The 15618-nt window shown below is 64.7% G+C and overlaps 3 protein-coding genes across 5 annotated transcripts in view; 2 read left to right on the forward strand and 1 right to left on the reverse strand.

Annotated features, from left to right (window-relative positions):
* Positions 1 to 4788, forward strand: EEF2KMT (eukaryotic elongation factor 2 lysine methyltransferase). 2 transcript variants are annotated; one of them, XM_055134771.1, is made up of 8 exons: positions 1 to 165; positions 2088 to 2150; positions 2347 to 2427; positions 2636 to 2737; positions 3311 to 3393; positions 3460 to 3737; positions 3867 to 4016; positions 4577 to 4788. In XM_055134771.1, the coding sequence occupies exons 1-8, from the start codon at positions 70 to 72 to the stop codon at positions 4771 to 4773; spliced, it is 1050 nt and encodes a 349-aa protein (XP_054990746.1). In that variant the 5' UTR covers positions 1 to 69; the 3' UTR covers positions 4774 to 4788. The 2 variants fall into 2 exon arrangements, with proteins under 2 accessions (XP_054990746.1, XP_004604412.1); XM_004604355.2 differs by having other exon boundaries at positions 3 to 165; positions 3260 to 3393.
* The window catches only part of ALG1 (ALG1 chitobiosyldiphosphodolichol beta-mannosyltransferase), a 20446-nt gene continuing 9609 nt past the window's right edge, over positions 4782 to 15618 (reverse strand). The window contains exons 1-13 of one of the 2 annotated variants that reach the window (XM_004604138.2): positions 12320 to 12555; positions 11803 to 11880; positions 11380 to 11483; positions 10186 to 10334; positions 9653 to 9742; positions 9385 to 9495; positions 8274 to 8395; positions 8164 to 8202; positions 7977 to 8036; positions 7003 to 7113; positions 6392 to 6506; positions 5581 to 5656; positions 4782 to 5122 (exon numbers count right to left, since the gene is read on the reverse strand). In XM_004604138.2, the coding sequence (XP_004604195.1) occupies positions 4991 to 5122; positions 5581 to 5656; positions 6392 to 6506; positions 7003 to 7113; positions 7977 to 8036; positions 8164 to 8202; positions 8274 to 8395; positions 9385 to 9495; positions 9653 to 9742; positions 10186 to 10334; positions 11380 to 11483; positions 11803 to 11880; positions 12320 to 12527 (1395 nt within the window). In that variant the 5' untranslated portion in view covers positions 12528 to 12555 and the 3' untranslated portion in view covers positions 4782 to 4990. Of the gene's footprint in view, positions 5123 to 5580; positions 5657 to 6391; positions 6507 to 7002; positions 7114 to 7976; positions 8037 to 8163; positions 8203 to 8273; positions 8396 to 9384; positions 9496 to 9652; positions 9743 to 10185; positions 10335 to 11379; positions 11484 to 11802; positions 11881 to 12319; positions 12556 to 15618 lie in introns of those variants that run through there. The other variant, XM_055134769.1, reaches the window with a different exon arrangement.
* Positions 14826 to 15618, forward strand: part of C4H16orf89 (chromosome 4 C16orf89 homolog) — a 6557-nt gene continuing 5764 nt past the window's right edge. The window contains exon 1 of the mRNA XM_004604356.3: positions 14826 to 15048. Within this exon, the coding sequence (XP_004604413.1) occupies positions 14841 to 15048 (208 nt within the window). The 5' untranslated portion in view covers positions 14826 to 14840. The remainder of the gene's footprint in view (positions 15049 to 15618) is intronic.

Raw genomic sequence — 15618 nt, forward strand, 5'->3', positions numbered from 1 at the left:
GGAGCCCGCCTCCTGGTGCCGGGCCGGGCTTCCGGCGCGTCTCCCGGGCAACGTTCGCCCCGCCCCGCCATGGCGCCCGAGGAGAGCGCGGAGGCTGCGGACCTGCTGCGGAGCTTCGAGCGCCGCTTCCTGGCTGCGCGCGCGCTGCGCTCCTTCCCCTGGCAGGTGGGCCGCGGGGCGCGGAGGGGAGCCGGGGAGCCGGCACGCCCGGCCGGCACGGCTCGGGGCCGTGATCCCGGGGCCGGCGCCCTCTCCCTCCCGCGGGGGTCCCAGGGCCCGGCCCTGCTGGACCACGCTGGTGTCGTGGGAGCCAGTCCTCGTCCCGGCCGTCGGATCGCCCCCGCCGCGGCCCCTTTCGGACGGCGCGCCCGGGGCCGCCCACGTGGCGGAGCCTGGTGACAGGTCTGGGACCCGGGCCCTGGGTCCTCGCCCGCCTCATCAGCACCGAGCAAGGCCGTCTCGGGCAGCTTGGTCGCGTGTGATGCAGGGCCGGGGGCTGCGGAGCAGCCCGCCGGGAGCTGCGTGGGGGGCCAGTGGCCCTGCGCCGCGCGCTGGGCTGGACCCTAGAAATCAGAGGCTCGTCTGCTCACAAGCTGGGCTGCCCCGTCATCGGGGCAAGGGTGAGGGTGGAGTCTGTTGGTCCATCAGCATAAAACGTTTCCCGGACACCGGAGGAATATGTAACCTTTTGCTTTGTGGCCGCCCCGGGCAGTGCTCAGGGTCGTGCCCGGTGGGGCTGAGGGAGACCATGCAGTTGATGGGGATCAAACCTCAGGGTCCTGCGTACAAAGCCAGCGCTCAGCCCACCGAACTCTTTGTCCATTGTTTCAGCCCAAAACGAAATTACCTTTGTAATAGCCTCCCCCGGCCCCGATTGAATAAGGGCTACAATTATTTATAAGAAATGAGCCTGATTGGGGGGCTGGAGTGATAGCACAGCGGGGAGGGCGTTTGCCTTGCACGCAGCCAACCCGTGTTCGATTCCCAGCATCCCATATGGTCCCCTGAGCACCGCCAGGAGTAATTCCTAAGTGCAGAGCCAGGAGTAACCCCTGTACATCGCCAGGTGTGACCCAAAAAGCAAAAAAAGAAATTAGCCTGATTCTGGGCTGGAGCAATAGCACAGCGGTAGTACGTTTACCTTTCACGAGGCTGACCCGTGTTCGATTCCTCCGCCCCTCTCGGAGAGCCCAGCAAGCTACCGAGAGTATTGCGCCCGTGCGGCAGAGCCTGGCAAGCTACCCGTGGTGTGTTGGATATGCCAAAAACAGTAACTAAGTCTCACGATGGAGACGTTACTGGTGCCCACTCAAACAAATCGATGAGCAACAGGATGACAGTGACAGCCTGCTTCTCAGACTGGCCCCAACACTGACGCCAGTAGTGGGGTGCGTTACCCCCCGGGGCGTGAGCACTAGAGGCTGTGCTGCTTGGGGTACAGAGAGAGCGCTCGGATAGCGGGTTGCCTGCGGCAGGTCTCTCCCAGACTGCAGTGGGGGCTCCTGCGGGACGGGCTGCAGGTGAGCTTCCTGGAGCCAGGCCCGGGCTGAGCAGGACACACTGCCCGGGAGGCCCCAGCAGGAGGGGGCGCCCGGGAACACACAGCCCTGGTCACACAGACACCCACTGGGCAGGGCCACTGCTGGCCAGCACGAACGCGGAGCTCTGTCGCGTGTCAGCACGCGGGAAGGGCTTTCCTCGCCCCTCGCTGCTCGGCGTTCTATTTCCCGGCACTACATTGACCCCCCAAGCCTTACCCGGAGTGGCCCCCAAACCAGAAGACACGAAGAGGGGCTGGAGTGATAGCACAGTGGGTAGGGCGTTTGCCTTAGACGCGGCCGACCCGGGTTCAATCCCCGGCATCCCAGTGAGGCTGCTGGCCGGGAGCTGCATGCTTCCCGTGCCCTCTTGACCCCAGACGGCAGGCCACGGCGCCCCCATGGCCCCGGCTGGCCAGGTGAGCCCCAGAGCCGGGCTGCGGCCCAGGCTCAGCCCTCCAGGTCAGGCGGTGGCCGGGGGAGGACCCCGCGCTCCCTGTCCGCGGCCTGTGTTTCCTGCCAAGTGTTCCCGTGCAACTCTCCAAACAGGGCCTGGAGGAGAAGTTAAAGGGGCCGCTGGGTTCCAAGGTGCTGCTGGACATTCTGCAGAAGGTGAGGACCCCAGACTCCCTGCGCTGCAGCCCCACCCCCACCTGGCACCCCTCAGAGGCACCGCCCAGCTGGGGCCCCTGTCCAGACCCCACAGCTGCAGGGCAGGGGTGGGGCAGGCGGGGCGGGGCAAGCAGACCCTTGTGTCTGGGCTCAGCCGGGATTGTGCAGCCTGTCCACCTTGTGTCCCTTTTCACAGACCGTCAGGCACCCCGTGTGTGTGAGGCACCCGCCGTCGGTCAAGTACAGACGGAGCTTCCTGTCCGAGCTTATCCGCAGGGTGAGTGCGGGGCCTGCCCGTGGGGCCCCCGGCCTCCTGCACCCCGAGTCTGACGTCAGCCTGGGGCCCGGGGCCACCCCAACACCACATGATCCTTGGCGCGCCCCCACACAGACCTGCCCCAGCCGAAAAGCCCCACCCCGTTTCCCGGCCCCTTGGCAGCACCTTTGAAGCGAGGGCGCGTCCCCACTGACCCGTGTCCCCCCAGCACGAGGCCGTGCAGCCCGAGCCCCTGGACGAGCTGTACGAGGCGCTGGCAGAAGTGCTCATGGCCCAGGAGGCGCCCCCGTGCCACCGGAGCTACCTGCTGGTGAGACGTGCCCCGCCCCCAGCCCCACTCGGCCTCCTGGGGCGGGTCCCCGCTCAGCAGCAGGGTCTCGGGAGGGCGGCCAGCCCCAGGGCCCGTTTCTGCTCTCCATCGGCCTGTGCCGTGGATGCTGTGTCCTACGGGGACCAGTAGGGGGTGCCCTTCTCAGTGAGTGTCCCAGGAGCCCGAGCAACGTGGGCGGCTGGGCTGCCATCTGCCCTGGGAGCAACTGGAAACCCCAAAGCCCAGAGAACCCCCAACCCCGAGTGTGGGGTGACTCCAGAAGGACCCAGAAAACCCCCAGCCCCCAACTCAGGGCAGGGCACCATGCGGCCTGGTGTGGGAACGCCCTGCACCTCCTTCCTGTGGACACACAGGCATAACTGGCGTGGCCCTGTGCGTGGCTCACACACGTCGTGCAGACGTGGCAGGGCGCAGACACAGCCGCTGAGCCGGCCCTGCCCTGAGGCGGGCTGAGGCCCGGGTGTGTCGCTGACTCTGCCCCCACCCCTCCCGGCGGGACAGCCCTCAGGGGACACGGTCACACTCACGGAGAGCCCGGCCATCGTGTCCCAGGGCACCACGGGCCTGGTCACCTGGACCGCCGCACTCTACCTCGCCGAGTGGGCCCTGGACAACCCGGACACCTTCGCACACAGGTGACTGGGGCCCCGGGCCGGCGGGTGGTGGCGTGCTCAGTCCCCAGTACCACCCCTGCCCCCCAGGACGGTGCTGGAGCTGGGCAGCGGGGCCGGCCTCACGGGCCTCGCCATCTGCAAGGGCTGCCGGCCTCGCGCCTACGTCTTCAGTGACGGCCACAGCCGCGTCCTAGAGCAGCTCCGCGACAACGTCGTGCTCAACGGGCTCACGCCGCAGGCGGACCCCGCGGACCCCGACCCCTGTGACACACAGCGCCCCCAGGTGGCGGTGGCCCAGCTGGACTGGGACCTGGTGACAGGCCCTCAGCTCGCCGCCTTCCAGCCTGACGTCGTCATTGCTGCAGGTGTGGGCCGGGGAGAGGGACACGCGGCGCCCAGCCAGCCCCCACGGCCCCCGCTAGAGCCTGCAGACCTGCCCCTGGAGGGCCCGGGGGCTGGACACAGGCCCGGGGGTGACCAGCTCTGCCTCACAGACGTGCTGTACTGCCCTGAGACCACGCGCTCCCTGGTGGGCGCCCTGCAGCGGCTGGCCGGGTGCCAGGGACACCTGCGGGCTCCTGACGCCTACGTGGCCTTCACCGCGCGCAACCTGGACACGTGGCGGCTGTTCACCGAGGAGCTGGGTGTGTGGCGTCAGGGTGGGGGCTGCTGCCCAGGGAGGGGGACTACAGGGGGGCACTGGTGTCCACTGTGAGATTCCAGAGCCGTGGCCCTCCCGGGCCTGTGTGGGCAGAGCAGCAGGGCCAGGTGTTGGGGTGCACAGGAGACCACACAGCGTCAGGCAAGGACACCCCTGAGGTCACACCTCAGAGAGAAGGGGCACCGGCAGCCGGGCGCCAGGCCAGGCTGAGCAGGAGGGGCCTGTCCCCCGCGTGGGTCACAGGGTGCAGGGTGGCCGCCCACGCCACGGGCCAGAGGCCAGCCGCTGGCAACACACCACCCGGCCCACACACTGCGACAGGACAGCTACACTGTCTGCCGCGGAATAACGGGCTTTTATTTGAACAGCCGCGGCCCATGGCTGCACAAGGGCCGGCAGGGGCGCCTGCCTGTCCCCAGGTCCTCCCTTCCCAAGCAGACGTGACAAAGCCAGCTCTGCGACGTCTGTCCTGAGGCCCTGGCGTGCGTCCCACGGGCCAGGCGTCTGCAGACACGGCAGCACCCTGAGACACGCTCGTTTCAGGCCGGGCCGGGATCCCGTGGGAGAAGCTGCCTCGGCACAGCCGGCGCCTGTTTGCCTACGACGAGGAGACGGTGGAGACGTCCATTCTGAAGCTGACGCTGGCGGCCCCCAGCCACGCAGGGGGCCCCCCTGGAGACCACCCGCCCCAGGACGGGATGTCTCTGGACACACACGGGGTATCCCAAACGTGCGAATAAAGTCCGTGCTGCTGAGGAGGGTCGCGTGCGAGTGACAGGCCCACGGGGCCCACAGGACTCCTCTGGGGAGCTGGGGGTAGCCATGTCCCAGGAGGGGCCCAAAAATCAGGGAACCAGGAGATGGAGACGAGGAGCCCGGAAATAAACTGGGAGCCGTGAGGCCCGCAGGCTGCAGCCCCAGCTCCCGCCACTGGGCGACGCCTGCAGCCCGCCGGGCTCACGTGTCGGCCAGCAGCGGGAGCACCGTCCGCTCCCAGCTCTCATCCCAGCGCGGCAGCTCCGAGTCCAGCAGGTTCTTCCGGAACTGGCTGAGTTTGCCGGCGGGATCGGGGAATTTCGAGAAAAGCATCTAGGCGGGAAAGACCAGAGCTGAGCCCCCAGCACCCGCGGCCTGGATGGGTGGGCCTGGCCGCCCCCTGCGCGGGGCTGACAGCGGGCCTCAGGGTACCTGGGCACAGCAGGGTGGACAGAGCCACAGGCCGGGCACAGCTCTGCACACAGGTGGCCAGGGCTCGACCCCTGGCACCCAGGCCCCACACCCCACACGCCTGGAAGTGACCCCCGCCCCCTGCCGGCCACAGCCCACAAACCTGGAACACAAGCGCCCTGTTTAAGACAGTGTTTGGGTCGCCGCGGGTGTGGCCCAAGGTCCAGGCTGAGCCCACTCGGCCCTGGCAGCCTAAGAAGCGCCTCTGGAACCCCCCCACCTCCCTGGTGCTGGAAGAAGCCCCTTTGCCCCACCCCAGCCCCACCGGGCTCCCAGCCCACAGAGGCCCCAGCAAAGCCTCAGCGGTCAAGGCCAACTACCTGCAGCTGGGCGGCCAGCTGGGCTGCATCCTCAAAGACCAGGCCGTTCTCCTCGTGCCGCACGAGCTCGTGCAAGCTGCAGAGAGACGCGCGCGGGAGATCAGGAAGAATCCAGAGGCCCCTCGTCATGTGCTCACTGGGCCCGGACACTTGGCCACCCGGGGTCAACAGCACCGGGAGGGGCACACACGGAAACCCCGACCCTGGAGAGGGACAGGGGCGCAGCGGGCCTGGCTGCTGCCTGGCCCGCTGCCCAGCGAGGCGGCATGGCAGGACCCCAGAGACCAGGCCCCAGGCATGCAGGCACACAGGGGAGCACACGCAGACAGGCCATGCACACATACACGCATGGACGGGAGCGCACACAGATGGGCACACACACAGGCACGCGGTGTATCCAGACGCACGGTGCACACACACGCACACATGGAAGGTCAGCACTTTGGGCTGATGGTGCCACTGACCCCCGTGCAGCTCGCAGAAGGCTCCATATTTCCCACCCGGCACTGCAGTTCCTAGAACCCAGCCAGACGCACCCCAGTGCCAGGCCGATCAGTGACAGCAGGTGACACTCCTGTCACGGACCCAAACCCCAATCCGGACAGAAGAAACACCGAGAGCAAACTACTCCGGTGCTCCTCTGCTCCGGGTCTAAGCGGTTTGCACAGCTGGTCTACACCGCGTGGGCCCCTGCATCCTGGGAGCCAGCCCCGAGCTGGGCGCGTGGGCCTCCCCCCGCCCCGTGGCACAGCGTGACCCGCACAGGGTCCCGCAGCCTGTCCCCGGAACCTCCCGGTCCATCCGCTCCTACCAGCGGAAGCTGACGGCGCACACGGGCAGGTGGCAGCCGAACATGTCCACCACCTTCATGGGCAGGTCCAGGCCGCTGGACGACTTGTGCAGGCACACGCCCAGGTCCGCCGACCCTGCGGGTGGCAGGGCCGATCAGCGCGACCCACCCACAGACCCCGTCCCGACCCGGACTTGGGGCTCCAGAGAACATCCATCCCCAAGTCGGGGCCCCACTGGCTGCCCGGGGGGCAATGGGGTGAGGCCACATCCCCTTCCGGAACCCCAACTCGGGTGTTCCAGCTGGGCGCTACCGCCTGTTGTTGATGGGGTTTGGTTTGGGGGTCACACCCGGCAGGACTCAGGGCTTCCCCTGGCTCTGCATGCAGGGATTACCCTTGGCAGGGCTCGGGGACCCTACGTGGGCTGCCAGGGATCGAACCTCGTTAGCCACGTGCCAGGCCAGTGCCCTGCCCGATCAACCTCGAATGGGTTCGGGGTTTGTGCCTGGTGGGGTGAGAATGTTCTGGCCACCGTGGCACCAACGGCCGGGACCGTGACTGTCCCCGCAGAGTGGCCTAAAGAAGGGGGTCAGGCCCTGCCCCCACCCCAGGCCCCCCGCCCGCCGCTCACCCAGAAGCAGAGGGTAGTCCTCGGGCTCCAGCCACGGCGTGCACACCTGGACGTGCCGCCAGCGCTTCTGGGCGATGAGGCGGCCGTAGAACTCCTTCAGAGGCCCCTTGCCTGGCGGGAAGGCGCCGAGTCACCCCCGCAGGCCCGGGGCCCCTTCCCCGCCTCGGGCTGGGAGCACGTGGAGGCGCTCACGGGGCGGACCCCAAGTTCCCCACAGGCCCAGTCCAGCCGTGAGGCTCTCTGAGCCTCAGTTTCTCCCTCGGGCATGGTTCTGGTGAAGCTGAGCAGATGGATGTAAGGGTCTCAGTGCCCAGGAGGGCCTGAAGGGTTCACAGGCCGGACCCCACGGCCAGCACCGCATGGTCCCCCCAGCACTGCTGGGAAGGGCTCAGAAACTAAAATGAGACCATCAGGGTCTAGGACAGCAGAGAAAGCTTGGCGGGTGGAGCACATAAAAGAGCCCTGGGGCTGAAGCGATAGCACAGCGGGGTGGGTGTTTGCCCTGCACACGGCCGACCCGGGTTCGATTCCCAGCATCCCATATGGTCCCCCAAGCACTGCCAGGAGTGATTCCTGAGTGCAGAGCCAGGAGGAACCCCTGAGCATCGCCAGGTGTGACCCAAAAAGCAAAAAAAAAAAGGAAAAAAAATAGCTGCCCTGCCTGGAGGGGCCAGTCTGAGCCCACCATGGGCACTGCAAGGCCCCAAACACAGCCAGGTCTGGGGGCTCCAATGTTTTTAATTAAAAAATACTTGAGAGACTGCATGCAGAACGGACACAGGAGAGGCTGTGTGACACCACACACCCACACCCACCCACACACACACACACACTCTCCGCCTCCATGACACCCACACCCACCCACACACACACACACACACACTCTCCGCCTCCATGAGGCCGGGACAGGGTGGTGTGTGTCTCCCTCCCTCCCTCCCTGGCTCCGGGCAGCGTCTCCCTCCCCGCCCTGGCACCTGTGATGGCACAGACGAGGGGCGGCAGGCTCTCCCCGTCACGAAGCAGCTGGTCAAACCCTGTCCGGAGACGAGCAGGTCACCAGATCACCCCTCGGGCCATGGGGGCCGGGGACTCGGAGCCCGGGCCTTCCCCCGCCCCCCCCCTCCGCCCCTGGGTGACCCCCGGGCACAGCCACACACCCACTTTCTAGCGCGGCCAGCAGGAGGGAGAAGTCCTCGTCCTCTGTGGAGAGCCAAGAGTCAGGGTGCGGCCCGGGGCCCAAGAGCCGCCCCCGCCCGGCCCGGGGCTGGCACCTGTCCAGCTGGTGCTGCTGACCAGCAGGGCCGGCCGCCCGTGAGGGCGCGTCACAGCCCCGCTCCGCACGTCCCGCGCCGTGAAGGCCGACCTCTCGGTGCCGGGGTCCTGGGGGGCGGCGCTGCAGACGGACGGCACTGAGGCCGGGGCCACGCGTGACCCATCCCCTTCCCCACCGGGTGGGACGAGGGCACCGTGGCCCCACCCTCTGCCCTGGGACATGAGCCGCTGCCACAGGACCCAGAGCAGGGACCCGGTGGGCAGCAACGTCCCCTCAAAGGGACACAGCCGACATGAGTCTTTGCGGGAACCAGCTCAGCCCCGAGATGTGTCAGAAACGAGGCTGGTGAGAGGGTGTGTGCGGGAGAGAGTGTGTGAGACAGTGTGAGGGAGAGAGAGACAGAGACAAAGTGTGAGACAGTGAGGGAGAGAGAGACAGAGACAAAGTGTGAGACAGTGAGGGAGGGAGAGACAGAGACAGAGAGTGTGAGACAGTGAGGGAGAGAGAGACAGAGACAGAGAGAGTGAGACAGTGTGAGGGAGGGAGAGACAGAGACAGAGAGTGTGAGACAGTGCGGGAGGGAGAGACAGAGACAGAGAGTGTGAGACAGTGAGGGAGGGAGAGACAGAGACAGAGAGTGTGAGACAGTGTGAGGGAGAGAGAGACAGAGACAGAGAGTGTGAGACAGTGTGAGGGAGGGAGAGACAGAGAGAGTGAGACAGGGTGAGGGAGGGAGAGAGAGAACAAGGAAGAAAGAAAGAGTGTGAATGAGACAGTGAGTGAAAGAGTGATAGTAAGAGAATGAGAATGTGAGAGAGTGACAGTGTGAGAGAGTAAGAGAATGTGAGTGTATGAATGACAGTGAGCGGGAGAGACAGCAGAATGTGTGACAGTGTGAGTGTCTGAGAGTGCCTGAGGGAGACTAGGAGAGTGTGTGACAGTGTGAGAGAGACACGGTGTGAGCGGGGAGAGACAGGAGAATGTGTGACAGTGTGAGAGTGTCCGAGAGTGCCTGAGGGAGAGTGTGAGTGTGTGCGAGAGAGAAGGAACACGCAGTGCCCGCGGGTGTGAGGGAGCAGCGGGCAGGCGGGGTTGGCCCCGACACCTACGGGCCCCGGAAGGCAGGGTAGGTGCGGCCGAGCTTCATGAAGAGCAAGTGCTGCGCGTCCAAGGGCGTCTCCCTGAAGAAGGAGGCCGGCTTGTCGTGCACGGTCACGGCCCTGCAAGGGGGGACGGGGGGCTGCAGCGAGGGGCAACGGCCACGGGGAGATTTCCGATGACCACAGAGTCCCGCGAGGCCCGGCCCGCAGCCCTCCGAGCTGGGCGTCCCCGCACCAGTGACCGCCCCCCGCATTCCCGCCCCGGCCGGGGCCCTACCTGATGGCCCAGTTCTCTGCCAGGTCCTCGCGCATCGCGTGGGTCACGCACAGGTTCAGGTGGGCCAGGCGCCCGCAGACCTTCTCGTACCTGCAGAGACACATCCCCTGAGTGCCCGTACCCCACCCTCGCAAGTCTGCGCCCCCCCAGCACCCCAGCTCTCCGCTCCCGCTCCGACCCCTCACTCTACGGCCCTGTGCGAACTCGGCGGCTCTCCAGGGGGGCAGAAGGGGCTCCCCAGAAGGCCGGGCCAGGGATCACAGCTGTGCAGCAAAGGGGGCTCGGCAAAGGCCAGGCCACGGCAAGCACCACTGGCCACACGGCGCAGCATGGGCCTTGCAGCGTCCCGTGTGCAGTGGGTGACTCGTGGCCCGCTGCTCACTCTGACGGACAGAAAGCGGGGACCGGCCAGGCCAGGACTGAGTCTGCGTCCGTCCTCGTCAGCAGTTCCCTAGGTCCCCCCAAAGCACTCAGTGCACCCCTTCTTCCCTCCAGAGTCAGCGTTGTCCGCACCTTCCCCCCTCGACCCTCACCACTTGGCCAGCAGAACAAGAGGGTGGCGGGGGCCGTGGGCCAGACCCATGATGGAGTAGCCATAGTTGTGCCAGTCGACGACGAGCTTGCTCCCACAGACGCAGCCCACGAGCCAGCAGACGGCAATGGCCGGCAGGCCCGGGGGGTTCTGGGAAAGACAGGCTTACGTGAAGAGGAGGTCAGCGACCCAGGGCGACACACGTGGCTGGTCGTGACAGAGCCCTTCTCCCGCGTGAACCTCCTCACCCTCCTCACTGCAGGAAAAAGAAGCTGAGAGACCCGGCCTCGAGGGCCTGAGACATCAGAGTCTGAGCACATGCTCAGACCAAACCCATGCATTGTGGGCTTTATTTTGTTTTACTGTTTGGGGCCACACCAGCAGGGCTCAGGGCTTACTCCTGGCTCTGTGCTCAGGGATCACCCCTGGTGGGGCTCGGGGCACCCTACAAGGTTCCAGGGATTGAACCAGGTTTAACCACATGCAAGACAAATGTCTTACCTGCTGCACTATCACTCCAGCCCCAATACATTAAAGAACACTTACATCGGGGTACAATGGAGCCCATTAAAAGAAGTGCCTCTACGTGTTAAAAGTAGTAACGGGGGGCTGGAGTGATAGCACATCGGGTAGGGCGTTTGCCTTGCACACGGCTGATGCGGGTTCGATTCCCAGCATCCCATAAGGTCCCCTGAGCACCACCAGAGGTAATTCCTGAGTGCAGAGCCAGGAGTGACCCCTGAGCATCGCTGGGTGTGACCCAAAAAGCAAAAAAAAAGTAGTAACGGGAAGAAAGCAAGAGCAGAACTTCAGGCCCAGACAAGCTGATCTGATCCCTGACTTGTGCACTTTCAGTGACCCAAAGGGCAGCCCTGACAGCCTCTCGGCCCCAGGTCTCCACATCCGAGAATGCAAATACTTCTTACGGTCGTAATGAAATTATCAGTGGGCTCATACATGTCAAACACTCAGAATAAGCACAGTGAGAAACCACCTGTAACGAATGCCCTTGAAAGGAGAATGGACGGAGAGACCCGTCACCAGAACGGAAACACGCCATAAGCTCCTACTCAGGTTTTCAAAACTTATATACATGTGAATATGCAATTCACTTACTAACAGGTGGATTATTAAAGGAGGAAAAGTCAAGCAAATTATTAACAGTGGTTGTCACAGAGGTGAGGCGGACATATACCTGGAGAAAGATGTAGGCTGCGGGCTCTGTCCACATCAACTTCCACGTCAAATGCACTGCCTGATAAATGACCTTGACCCCGTACTGGAGGAGGCGAGGCCCAACTGCAAGTCAAAAGTTAGCATTCAGGGGCAAGAGTGAGAGTACAGCCAGGAGGGCATTTGCTTTGCACGTGGCCCACCCAGGTTCAATCCCTGGCATTCCATGTGGTCCCCCGAGCACCACCAGGAGTAATTCCTGAGTGCAGAGTCAGGAGTAACCAACCCCTGAGCATCGCTGTGTGTGACCCAAAAAGAAAAAAAACAAGTTAGCAATCACTACTCGGTGCTTCTGGCAATTTGTAGAGCCGCCCACCCTATATCCAAACCCATCTGCTCCCACCCCCTTGAGGACTCAGAGAAGCAGGAGCCGACTGCACCCTACCTGCCAGTCTCGGAAGGTCCGTCAGACTCACAATCCGGATTCTGTCATTCTGCAGGAGGTCATCGTGAGGCTTGGAGTCTGCAAAGACAGTCCCCTTTTACGGTATGAGCCACTCCAACGAGTCCCCAGCTCAGGCTGACGGGTCAAGAGGGTTTTGGAAAAATAAAACTTTGCAAGCCTGTGTGTTCCTCAGCAGCCAGAACGAGAATGGGGCCAGAGTCCACTAAACGGCCAGCCCAGGAAGGGTGGGACCCGTGTCCAGCTCTCCCCAGTGCGACGCCCGGGACATCGCAGGCTCCCCCGTCTCTCCGTGGACTCGCGAGGAGGGGACCGTACGACTCTGCAACCAACGTGTGGCCCTGCCCGGCCCCCCCATATGGCAGGGTTGGGCGCGACCCGGCCCCTGCCGTCCCGCCGGACCCCGGCCCGCCCGGCCCTGGGGGCGCGGCCCGGCGGAGGAACGAGCACGGCGCGGGTCCGAGAGCCCCGTCGCCCCGCCAGCCCCCGCCGCACTCACTGCAGAAACCCAGGAGGGTCACGGAGAAACCGCTCTTGGCCAGCGACAGTGCGTGGTACTGCATGCGGGGGCTGCGGCCCACGTCGCCCAGCACCACGACCGCCACGTGCCGGACCGCGCGGCCCCGCGCCCAGCGCTTGCGGGCGACGAGCAGCAGTGGCGGCAGGAGAAGCGCCACGGCCGCCAGGGCCACGCAGGACGCCGCCATCTTGGCCGCCGCCGGCGGTCACGTGACGCGCCCCCGCGCAGCCGCAGACCGCGTCTTCAGATGGGCGGGGCCGGGGTGCGACGGAGGCGCGGCGGGGGCGGGGCTTCGGGGGCGGGGCTTCGGGGGCGGGGCCGGCGGGAGCCCCTAGGCCGGGAATTCCTTGGCTGATGCCCTAGCTGGTACCAGCAGCTGCGGGTCTGGGTACCCCCTAGACACTCTCAAGCTGAAACCCGGTCAAGGGGTGCTCTAGGGGCACCGTGCACGGTAGCAGGAAAGTGGAGTTAGCCTGAATGGATCCAGTGGTCGGCCTGGGGGCGGGTGTTATTGCAGGAGCCTTCCTGGCTGGTTCCTGGAGGGCCCCGCTCAGCCTCTCTCTGTGGTCCTGCTGGCCTCCAGCACTGCTTTTTTATTTTCAATCTTTATTTATTTTGCTTTTTGGGTCACACCTAGCGATGCTCAGAGGATACTCCTGGCTCTGCACTCAGGAATTACTGGCGGTGCTTGGGGGACCCTATGGGATGCCGGGGATCGAACCCAGGTAGCCCACGTGCAAGGCAAACACCCTCCCCCCGTACTATCGTTCCGGTCCCCAAAGGAAAACAGCACTGCATTTAAGCACCATTTGGGAGCCCCACCCCCCAAAAGAAATGCCATCCTAATACCTGCCTCAGAGTGGACAAACCTCGAACGCACGGTGCTGAGGTAGCCCGCCCGGACAGAAGAGACGAGATCCCGTTTCTGCAAAATATCCCCAGTCCCAGAGACACAGAAAGTGCAGGAGCGGTTGCCAGGGCGAACTGGCGTGGGGGGCTGGGGGTGATGGCTAGCCCACAGGCCAGGGGTGTTGAGTGAAACGTAGGCGTGCAGATACTCACACGCCTTGGTGCGGGGACCTAGACGGGGCACCGTCCTTCCTTTCTGTTCGGCTCCAGTTTTGACTGGGGGCTACACCTCGTGTTTACTCTGAGGCTGCGTCTGGCTCTGTGCTCAGGGGTCACTCATGGTGCTTGGAGGACTGCACGGAGCCGGGCATCGAACGTGTAAAGCACGTGCTCCCTGCGGAGCCTCGCTCCCACGCCACTGACCTTAGCCTGGGGGAACGAGGACGGGGCCGTGGCTCGGCACAGTGCACGTGGCATGGTGGTTCTGTCCGTGACCTCCGTGGCCAGCCACAGGCTCCTGACAATGTCGGCTCACTCTGTACTACTGCACTTGGGGCAAGGGGCCACACCCAGGGGTGCTCTTCGCTCGCAGGACCGCAGCTGGGTCTCCTGTAGGCAAAGGTGCCTCAGCCCTTCACATCACCATCATCATCATCATCATCATCATCATCCCGTTGGTCGTTGATTTTCTCGAGCAGGCTCAGTACCGTCTCCATTTGTCCTAGCCCTGAGATTTTAGAAACCTCTTTTTCCCAACGCCGCCACATGGAGGCTCTTTCAGGGTCAGGCGAATGAGACCCAGCATTGTTACTGGTTTTGGCATATGAATAGGCCACAGGGAGCTTGCCAGGCTCTCCCATGTGGGCGGGAAACTCTCCGTAGCTTGCCAGGTTCTCCAAAGGGGAGAATTGGGCTATAAGGTGTCGAGCGGCTGCAAAGTGCAAAGCGGCCGTGCTTCCGGAAGCTTGGTCTTATAGTCTCTGGGCGTTGGCCGTTTGTGGGATTGCACGGCGCCGGGGGCAGTTTCTGGGTGTGAGCGCCTAGCTACTGGAAAATGGGGGATCTGGGTGGAAGAGGCCCAGTCCCGATCCAAGCAGGCTTGGAGATCTCGGTCCCGGGTCCCACACACCTGGGTTCCTCTGCCGGTTCCTTCATGCATGTGGCTCGTCCGACCATGTGGAGCAGGGGCTTGAGCATGCCTGTGGCCGGGTTCCGGAGGTCCTCAGCCATGGGGGCTCTGCTCGGGACGGGGAGGGAAACTCAACCCACCCCCTCCAGGGGGCCCCGGTGAAGACAACCAGGCGTGGGGGCAAGAGACTCTGTGTCGCTCTTTCCCGTTAGCCCTTCACATGCTCCCTAAAATCTATTTCCAAACAACTTGGCTCTGCAGGCTGGGATTCGCAGATCGTAGCTGCAGCTGCTAGATGAAAGCCGGGCCCGGGGTCTGGTGAGGGGGAACTGGGTGGGCTCCGCTCTCTGAGGCTGACCACTGGGTTGGTCTCTGCTGCAGCTGCCCTGGCCACCCCGGGCTGTGGGACCAGCCCGGGGCGGAGCCCGCCTCTTGCCCGAGCTGCAGGGGAGGGAGGGAGGGGGGCAGGCAGGGGGCGGGCTGGCCTGAAGCACATCCCGCCAGTCTCTGCCGCGCCCAGCCATGTCCTACCTGGGCCTCCTGCTCCTGCTCTGGCTGCTGGCACCGCCGAGACCGTGCCTGGCCTCACGGGCCCCCCTGCACCCCCACGACGGCGAGGCCACTGTGGCTGACCTCGTCCTCTCGGCGCTGGAGAGGGCCACCGCCTTCCTGCGGAGACGGCTGCGGGAAGTCAACCTGGACGGCGTGCTGGGCTTCCGGGTGCTGGAAGGTGGGTGCCTGCCCCCTGGGGCCAGCCCCCCAGACCACCCTCAGCTGGCCGCCTCCTGCTGCCCACAGTGCCTGGGACTGGATGGAGGAGGCGCCGGGCACTGGCAGGGCGGGGGGGAGGGGGGTCCTGGGAGAGGAGGATCCGTGGCATGTGGCCCCCTCCCCGCGCCCCCAAGGCCTTGAGGGGAGGGCATGGCTGGTCAGACAAAACGTGGACCCTCCCGATCTGGTTCCAATCGCGCTCACCCACGCCCAGCCCCTGAGACCCCCCATGAAGAGCTGAGTGTTTGTTCAGCTTTGAGGGATATCAGATCCCTGTGAGAGCCTGGAGCCTGGCCAAGGCAAGCAGGAACACACACGCACACACACACACACACACACAGACTCGCACTCACACCATGTACACACACTCACACACACACAGACTCGCACTCACACCATATACACATACACTCACACACACACTCACCCTGTACACACACACACTTACCCACATACACACAGTCACACACACAGTTATACCCCACGCTTCCCCCATCACCCCTCCCCACAGATGGCAGAGTCCCAGCCA

The sequence above is a fragment of the Sorex araneus genome, chromosome 4 (assembly GCF_027595985.1).
Source record: "Sorex araneus isolate mSorAra2 chromosome 4, mSorAra2.pri, whole genome shotgun sequence".
Lineage (NCBI taxonomy): Eukaryota > Metazoa > Chordata > Mammalia > Eulipotyphla > Soricidae > Sorex > Sorex araneus.

Excerpts from the sequence above, each read along its gene's own strand:
- EEF2KMT (XM_004604355.2), top strand. The coding sequence starts at position 70 with ATGGCGCCCGAGGAGAGCGCGGAGGCTGCGGACCTGCTGCGGAGCTTC. Across the intron at positions 166-2,087 it reads TGCGCTCCTTCCCCTGGCAG|GGCCTGGAGGAGAAGTTAAA; the intron begins GTGGGCCGCGGG and ends CTCTCCAAACAG. Across the intron at positions 2,151-2,346 it reads TGCTGGACATTCTGCAGAAG|ACCGTCAGGCACCCCGTGTG; the intron begins GTGAGGACCCCA and ends CCCTTTTCACAG.